Source organism: Mesoplodon densirostris, chromosome 2 (genome assembly GCF_025265405.1).
Source record: "Mesoplodon densirostris isolate mMesDen1 chromosome 2, mMesDen1 primary haplotype, whole genome shotgun sequence".
NCBI lineage: Eukaryota > Metazoa > Chordata > Mammalia > Artiodactyla > Ziphiidae > Mesoplodon > Mesoplodon densirostris.
In genome coordinates this window covers 166,896,516-166,905,533 of record NC_082662.1, presented here as the reverse complement: position 1 = coordinate 166,905,533, position 9,018 = coordinate 166,896,516, and the positions used below count along the sequence as shown (strand labels likewise).

At 46.1% G+C, this 9,018-nt stretch overlaps 1 protein-coding gene and 2 non-coding genes across 3 annotated transcripts in view; 2 read left to right on the top strand and 1 right to left on the bottom strand.

Annotated features, from left to right (window-relative positions):
• Positions 1-755: 755 nt before the first annotated feature.
• Positions 756-827, top strand: TRNAP-CGG (transfer RNA proline (anticodon CGG)). The gene has a single exon. It is a non-coding gene; the product is annotated as a tRNA-Pro (tRNA).
• Positions 828-1,454: 627 nt separating this feature from the next.
• TRNAP-AGG (transfer RNA proline (anticodon AGG)) lies at positions 1,455-1,526 on the bottom strand. The gene has a single exon. It is a non-coding gene; the product is annotated as a tRNA-Pro (tRNA).
• Positions 1,527-6,521: 4,995 nt separating this feature from the next.
• MPZL1 (myelin protein zero like 1) overlaps positions 6,522-9,018 on the top strand; it is a 62,165-nt gene continuing 59,668 nt past the window's right edge. Inside the window, exon 1 of the mRNA XM_060091309.1 lies at positions 6,522-6,813. Coding sequence (XP_059947292.1) covers positions 6,522-6,813 — 292 coding nt within the window. The remainder of the gene's footprint in view (positions 6,814-9,018) is intronic.

Genomic DNA, 9,018 nt, shown 5'->3' with positions numbered 1-9,018 from the left:
GTTATCTCACTGCAAAATGAGGGTAACAGTAGTAACTAAGGGAAAATTGTTACAAATATGCAGTCAGTTCAGTACATGTAAAATGCCTAAAAGAGTGCAGGATCTCAAAATGAACGTTCGAAATAAGTTAGCTGTTAATACTCTCTGCTTTGCAAATTCTTCGCCCCATCACTCTCTCCCAGGGATAAGGTGTATCCCTTCCCATCTCTCGCCCGCTCCTCCGCGCTATTTCCCGCCCCGCCCACCCGCGAGCGTCGTCCCGCTGCAGCACAGGGGATTGGGATGGGGACGGGGGTGGGGCACGCGGCACACAGCCAGGTGCTCTGAGGATGGTCTGAGTGGAGAGCGGCGGGAGCTCCCCGCAAGGAGCAAAACTGGCGGCGTGGAGACACGGCGGCGGGCACCCGGCGGCGTCCCGTATGTCCGAGGGGCCCTGCCCGCGCCCTCCTAGCTCGGGCTCCCAGCGCCCGGCAGCCACCGCGCTGCAGGGGCCATCCTGGCTCTGGGGAGGCGGCTTCCCGGATCGAGTGCGGACGGCCGCAGGCCGAGGCGCAGAGCCCGGGCGCTGGATGATACCATAGGCCCCGCTGGGCAAAGTGCACGTCCCTTCCTGGTTCTTCTTCGGGTGGCGAGGAGGGTTTTCCACCAGAGACCTGGGGAGTAAAAGAAGGGTCACCGGCTGGGGTCACTCAGGCAGTGCGGCCAGAGGCGAGGTAAGGCTGAAGAGAGGCGCTGGGAGCGTTTTTGCGGAGAGCGGCTCGTTGGTCTAGGGGTATGATTCTCGCTTCGGGTGCGAGAGGTCCCGGGTTCAAATCCCGGACGAGCCCAGGCTTTTTCTGTCTACGCCTAAAATTTAAAAAACAGTTTCTTTTTCTCACACGGCTCATTTAGAGGCTGAAATGAAACTAGTCCGCTCCCATGAGCTCGAATCTTGATCGTCTTCGTTTTAGGAAGTAAAGGATTGGATGAGATAAATTCGTTCAATATGTGGTCTTTGTACGTCTGAGGGCAAGGTATGAAAATGCTTGTACCATTTAAAACACACGTACTTGGAAAAGAGACACGCCTCATGCGGACTCCTGGGCACCCCTCGAACACTCCAAACGTGAGCAGGGGGCGCCGTGGATTAGCGGGACCAGGGTGATGGGGTGCGCTGTCCTCCTCGAGTTTAAACCGCACCTGTAGGCAACCGAGATCGGAACTCAGTTCCTATCACACGCGCTCGACTCCGAAACTGGCAGGAATGGGGACAAGCGTTTTCAAAGTATTACATGGTTAGCAAACTTTATACGTCTTCATGTTACGTCTTTTAATGGTATTTGAACGTAAAGTGTGCTCTAAGTTCAAAAAGTCTCAATTTTGTATTTTCCACCAACATGTATTTATTACATTTATGGATCTATTCTAAAATTAATTTCTTTAGAAACGATTAATTCATGAAGAAAGGAAAAAGAGGGCTCGTCCGGGATTTGAACCCGGGACCTCTCGCACCCTAAGCGAGAATCATACCCCTAGACCAACGAGCCGTCGTATTTTAATTCTTCCCGTCATCATAAAAGGAGGAACTACTTAGTCCCGCGCCCCCAAGTGGTTATCTGGGTAATACGTTTATATCCTTCAGCTGTTTCGCGTTCTTGTGTTTTCGATTTTCTTTCTTTTCTCTCTTGATCTTTGAAAATCAATGACAGAGAAGAAAACAACGGTGTCACTACCAGTGGCATATTTATAATTCCATTTATATTCATGGCTGATAAATTGCAGTGAGTGTGTGGCAGTATCCCTGTGGCAGGCGGATTCCAGATTCTCTCCCTTGCTGCGTTCAGGATGTTGCTCTTTCCAATAATAGTAAAATTGTCCGTTTCTTGCCTACACCTTTCATCCTAGTGTTCAAAGCACCACCTTTCCAGCCTTGCAAATTACCATCACTGTGTTTTTACTCAAACTGTTTTCTTCAGCTGGAAAATCTGTCTTTCCCTCTCTTTTCCATAAATCCCAAACTCTGACCTTCTCAGAAAAAGATCCTTTAACATATTAAAACCAATTTTATGTGGTATATAATTGGGTTGCAGTCTTGTCTCCTCTAATCATTATTTATTAGAGGACAAGACACCAACACTAACAGCAACACTGAATTCTACTATATAATTGACAACCAATTGTTATATAATTGGTGCCCAATTGTCCCAATATCTTTAACGCATGGCTTCTTTACTATATTTTGAATTATTAAATACTTAGTATTGAGGCTTATGCTGGCAAAACTGGTGCTCAGTGAATAATTTCTGAATGACCACCAATTTGTTCCAAATCCCTTAAAAATACAAATTTTGGTATTTGGACAATCACTAATTGTGAATTGCAACTTTAGCAAATAACTAACCAGATAGGAAACTACAAGTAGACAGGGTGACTATCCTGAACAGGCCTATTTGTTTATTTTATGTTATATAACATTCATTCTCCAGTTTATTCATTCATCTGATTGCTCATTCGTTCAACAAACATTTAGAAGCGCTATGTGCCAGACTCTGAGTCGTCAACTTTCTTCTTATGGTTTGACACGAGTAAATTGCAGTTCTGGAGCTCTAACGTTCAGTCCCCACCCTTTGTTTTATTGGAAACTGTCCTAACTTGAGTCTTCAGTCCTCCTTAGGGCCCAAGGCAAGGAGAATAAGAATACCTTTTAAGATGTTCGTTAGTTCTAGATGCCAGCAGAGTTTATTCATCAGAACCTAACTGGAAAAAAATGTGCCCTGGACACTTAAGAAATTTCTATTTCTCCCAAGAATGAGGAAACTACAAAATATAACTCATTAGGTAAAATAATGTAACCACTTCAGTTTTCTGGAAACCTCCATCTCTACAGTTACCAAGAGGTCTGTCTCTATGCTTACCTTTCCTGCTGAATTTACTACAGTTATTATCATTTTAGGGCTTTTTTTTTTTCTTCTACTTCTCTCTAGTGATTGAAAGGGTTTGTCTTTTACTCTGCAGGTGCCACTAGAGTATCACATTTGCCCTCCCAACCATGATACAGGAAGAGGAAACTGACGGTAACGAAACTCAGGATATCAATTGCCCAACTCACAGTGAGAAATGTCTCTATCCTGGTGAGAGGAATGTCTGTGCTCTCTCTCCAGTGTACATTCTCCCCTCTTGGGTGAAGCAGAAGTAGTACATAGGTGGCAGCAAGGCACAGGGAGACAGAGGACCTTGAAGAATATTTTATTCCAGCCACAGTAAATGAAGAAGCCTGGTGACATATCCTTCTATACAATGAACCCTAAAGACCCCATTACCCGTGTTCCCCCAATTTGGTGCCCAGGGACACTCGAATTTTCAGATTTTCAAAAAGTTCCTAGAAAAATGCAACCCCTTTCCTGGATTGAGACATTCTCTCTGTAGAAATGTTAATGAAACTGATTTAGTGCCAGGTAAATCTTTCTCAGTGTGGCCTGGGATTCATCTTTGACTCTATCTGACATTCATCAAATCTCAGTCATCCTGGAATGGCTTGCTATCACCACCCACAGATCACAGCATTCCATTTTCTTCTGGCAACAGATCTTAAAAAAACAAGGAGGGAGAGAATGCCAGTGAGAATACAGGGGGTGGAAGAGAATTCTACTACAGTCACAGAGATGTTGGAAATTTTGGTGCCTGACACCCTCTTCCTACTTCTCCCATTAATTCCAGCTCTAGAAAATTCTGTCCATACATATTTGCCATCAATAGTTGCTCCTGGGTGCCCCTTATCTGATCTCTATTAAGAGAAGACTTAACGCCTTGAGATGTTCCCAAGGCAACCCCCTCCTTATTAGTGCATTTATTGTGCAGTGCGTGGAGCGGGAAGTCTTTGAGGCCAATGGATCTGCACACAGGTAACTAGTATCAGACAAGACTCTGCACATGATTTTCCTTCTTACTGACTCTGTGGGGAAAATTCTCCCCAAGGAGCCCATTCTTTTCAGAGGCAAGGCAGCCCATTAAAAATGACTTTTCTCACCTGATGGAAAGTCTTCAGTTGATTCTGACTGTATGCCTGGACTGATTGAGCTGAAAAGAGGAGTTTCCAGGAGGAAGAAGGAGGTATCTGAAGAGGAGGTTTGTTGAGTGAGACCTTCAGGCTCACAATAGTGATTGAAATCCAAAGCTTTTGTTTGTTTGTTTGTTTTCCTTTTACTATCTCTACAGAAGAATCAGAAACTACAATACAAGGCCTATGGCTAAAACAACCTCACGATTTTGTTTTTCTTTGTAACTTCTCTAGATTAATTCAATAAACATTCATTCTTCTATTCATTCAACAAATATTTATTAAGTATCTACTGATGGTCTGATATTGTTTATCATGGAAACACTTTGCTGCCCCAGCAGGCTCCAGTTTCACGGTAGCCCTCTGTTGCTTCCTTGGGCTCCAGACCTAGATATCTAACTGCCTTCTGATTGACCGGGGTGTTCTCAGCTCTTTCAGCTGTGTTCAAGGCCCAGCTCATTAGCTTTCCTCACAGACCAGGTTCTCTTCCTGGGTTTTTAGTCTTAGTTAACTGGTAGCATCATTCACCACTCTGGCTAGAAATTGGAGGTCACATCTCTCTTTGATTAGACTTCCCATCTAATTTATACCCAGTCTTGTCATTCCTTTTGTGAAATGTTTCTCCAGGCCTCATCTTCCTCTCCACCATCACTGCCAACACCTTATCTCATGCTCTCTTCACTCTTGTCTTGTCTGTTGCAGGAGTCATCCTTTTAAAACACAGATCTGAACTTGTCACTTCCCTCTCATCACTCCCCACTGCCTATACGATAAAGACAACTCCAGGCTCTTCAAAATATGACCACAGCCTACTTTTCCAGCATTCTCTTTCCCCTCTTTCACTCACTCCCCCTGAAGTTCCAAACCACACAGGATTAACCCACTATTCCTTGCACCTGATACTGCTTTCTTGTTTCTGAGTTTGCTTTTCCTGTTTCTGTCTGGTGAAAATTTATTCAGCCTTTAAAATCCACCTCAAATGCTACATCCTCTGTGCATCTTTTCCAGACACCTCACAGGCCAGTGGTTCTCACAAGAGGGAGGTAGCTGTATTGAGGTACATCACAGTCAGTGGAGAAACGTTTAACGTAACGTGTCTTTGAGAACCACTGCCCCGTTGGCCTTATGGTTTCTCCTTTATTCGACCTTCTCTTCAAGCATTGAAAAAAATTTAGTTCAGTACATGCTTGCTACACTGACTGGTAGACTCTGTGCTTCTTGAGAGTAAAGTCTAGGTATTCTACATCTACAGCACATAGTAATTGCTCACTTAATGCATTTGTATTCTTTCCAACCTATGACATTCCAGAAACACTTCATGAGGATCTTGCTGAGAGAGAAATAGGGTGAAATGGTTCTGTCTTTTTCTTTTTAGTTTTCCCTCACTAGTGCTAAAGTCATTATTATGAGTTTGCTGAACTATAAGGGTAGCAAGCTAAAATAGCTAAAATATCAGGAAGGGTGTTCATAAGGTTGACTTGAGACAAAACCCTGAAATGAGGGGCTGCATTTGGGTGCTCTCACCATGCTCTTCTCCCACTCTCATCCTAATTGTCTAATACTTGTTTCCTTCTCTCACACTATTGGCCTCCCATCTGGATTTTTTCCTTTTCTTCCTTCCCCCTCATTTTTCTTGTGCTCCTGTCCTTCCGTTTCTCCCTTTTGTGGGCTGTTCTCATAAGGACTCTTCCAAACACTTTCCAGAATTTATTGGGCAATCAGTAAGTGGCAGACACCGCTCTGGGCCAAGGTAGCCAAGTGGAGCCGGCTCAGAACAGCACTTCAGAGTCTGGGTGGGGAACTTGACAATTTTTATTGACAAATCGAGGGATATTTTGTTTACAAAAGCAAAACAAACAAAACCCCATTCACTTGTGCTCCAGGTAGTAGGAAAGAGTTCCCCGTTCCCAACCCTTCTTAAGCCAAAACAGGGGTCTCCTAAGAGGAGATTCAGACAAGATGGAGACTTCTTTTTAAGCTAGTAGATTTCTCAATATGCACACATAAATTATCTGATCCAGGCAAAGGACAGGCCTTGGAGACAGGGCAAGGGGAGAGATGTGTTCTATCTGAACGACTGAATCAGAAGTCTCTCCCCATCGTAGCCCTCGTTCTTTTTTTTTTTTTTTTTTTTTAATTTCGTAAACGAACTGCTTCTTTTCCTTTAGGTGAGGCTCAGAGAAACCGGGAAAAGCTGAAACAGGCGAAGACACACAATGAATAGGTCTGGAGGATTGGACCCTTAGAGAGGCAGAGGAGAAACTGGCAGCGGGGGCAGGCGGGCCAGGACAGACCAGCGGACAGCCACGCAGGCAGGCAGGCAGGCAGAGGGCTTGGCGGCGGTCGCCTCGGACAGCCGGGGACCTCCAGCGCCTGCATAAGGAGCCTGGGTGGGACCGAAAAGGCGGGGCCCCGCCTGGAGAGAGGGAGTGATGGACAGTCGGTGCCTTCCAATCGAGTCCTTCAAAGTGCGCGGGGCAGGCCAATGAGCGGAGAGCTGGGGCCGGCGCGGGGCCGAGGTCTGGGCGGAGGGCTGGCTGGCAGCGGCTGGGGCCGCGAGCGGGGATCTCGGCGTGGAGGTGCTAGCAGACGCGGGCGGCGGCGAGTCCGGAGCCCCCGGGCCGGAGCCGAGCTAACCGCAGTGGGGACCGGGGCCCAGAGCCGCGGCGGCTGCGGCCGGAGGACGATGGCAGCGCCCGCCGGGGCCGGAACACTGATTGCATCCCCAGACCGCAGGCGCTGGCTGTGGTCGGTGCTTGCTGTGGCGCTCGGGCTCTGTGAGTAAAGCCGGGATGGCGGGGGCGGCGGGGCCAGGTGGCGGGCCCTGCGCGCGCGGGGCGCCGAGGTGGGGAGGGGGCGCGGCCTGCACGCCCTGGGGCCCGGGGAACGGAGCCGGCGGGCCCCGCGACGGGCTGGAGAGGCGCGGAGCCTCTTTCTTCTTCCTGGATCCCTGCGTGTGGAGGAGGCGGGGAGAACTCCCTACCTTGCTCATTCCTGGGGGGCTGTCTGGGGAGCGGGCCCGGCGGGAGGCCGCATTGCGTCCTCGCTGAGTCGCCCACCGTCTCCGCCGGGCGACTCTGGGTCGCCCAGGCCCGCTTGGGATTCCGGTTCAGGAACCCGGGCTTCTGGCGTTCTCCACCTTTGGGAGGTGGCGGGAGGTTGCAGGGTTTTCATTTGTAGGGCCTTTGTTGATTGTTTCCCTTTTAAGCGACTGTTTTTGTTTTACCTTGTGAGTTCCATTTCCAGTGCTCTCCAGCCCATTTTTTAAGCCTCTGAGATAGAAGGGTCCCGGAGTCTCATTTGTCTCATCTCTGTCGTCTGCAGACACCAGGAAGAAATTTACATTACTTCTGTGTTAGGATGCAAAGAGCTGGGAATACCACTGGAGTGACCTGGCTTAAAAGAGTTTGGTCCAATCCATAATAATTACAGTCATAGTCACCGTAGTTTGACAAGACATACGACATTAAAAGGCTCATTTTTCTTTAAAAAAAAAATCACGTTTTTTTCCTTGCCAGATTTAATGAGTGAGACATAAAGTAAACCTCAGGCTGCATTTATTGAATTGGATGAGTTGTTTTACGGGCATCTGCAGTGGTGTCTGCCACAGGACTTTTTTTGTGTGTGTTGTTCAAAGCAGAGTACTTGTTGCCGTCTCAGAATGTGGTTAAGTAATGGTTATAAAGAGAGCCAACTCCTAAAAAACCACGGAGACTTGTTCATTTCTTTTGTTTTGCAAAATGTCAGTTGCATGACAGTATCTGAACATGAGTATACTCAGTAATTACTTTCATGGAAAAGTTCTTAATGTAATCTTTGGAGCCAGGAAAAATACCATTTAATGAATGATTCCAGGAGCTGTAAAGTATAAACGTAAAAGTCCCCCCACCCTCTGGAGGTTGATAGATGAATATATACTTTGTATATATAGGACAATCCATTCTGTATAAATGTCTCTACTGAGGGGGAAAAAAAGGGTTAAAAGCATGGGGGTGTTTTGGTGGTGGTGGTGATGGTGGTAATATTCATATTTTAAGTGAAGAAGTAGAAAATAGCTTAAAACTAAGGTGTATCAGAAATCTTGTGTGTTCACACAGAATTATTATGCATGAGAGGCAGACACCCATCTTTACTGAGGACAAAAGCAGTCAGAGTAATCTTAATTAAACTCAAGGTATTAAAAAGTAGCAGAACTGAAAAACTGAATATTAATGGATACTAATACAAAAAGATCATCAGAATTACATCTATACACACCTTGGACATACGTAACTCTTCCGTGATGAAAGTTGAATGCTGATACGTGAAAGTCAGCAGCTGATGTTATTGGTTAATTTTAGAAAACTATCGAGTGTTTCTTCTTTCAAGCTACCTTTTCTTGTCATGAATAACTGTACATAGCAGTTCATGTTTGACAGAAAGTCTTCTCAAGTTTGATCTAGATACAGTTATTCGGCAAACATTTACTAAGCATTTTTTAAGTATTAAGCACCAAAAGTATTCTAGGAAGGACAGTCCCTGGCCTCACATAATTTATAGTTCAGTGGGAGAAACAAAGTGTGATAAACAATATGAGAAGTCTTTCATTAATGGTTTGCTGTGAGAGCACTAAGGAGAGTCATCATCTCAGACCGAAGTTCAGGCTGCTAGAGAAAGGGATGCTTAAGCTAAGTAGGTGTTGGGAGGAAACAGTATAGGCAGAGTCATGAATGAACCTGTTGGTAGGTCAGTGTCGTGAGAGGTGGGAGTGTGTATAGGAGAGATGGTGGGAATTGAGGCAGGAGAGCCAGCCAGAGGCACTAACTCCTAAAGGACCTTGTTTGCCATTCATAAGGCTGAATTTTATCCTAAGGGCTGTGGGGAGCCTGTGAAGGATTTCTGTGTCTATCGAGATGTGAAGTGTGGGATAGAGTGGTGTGAGGCAGAAGAAACCAGAGGGTTATTGTAACAATCCAGAGGAGGAGGATTGAAGACCCGAATTA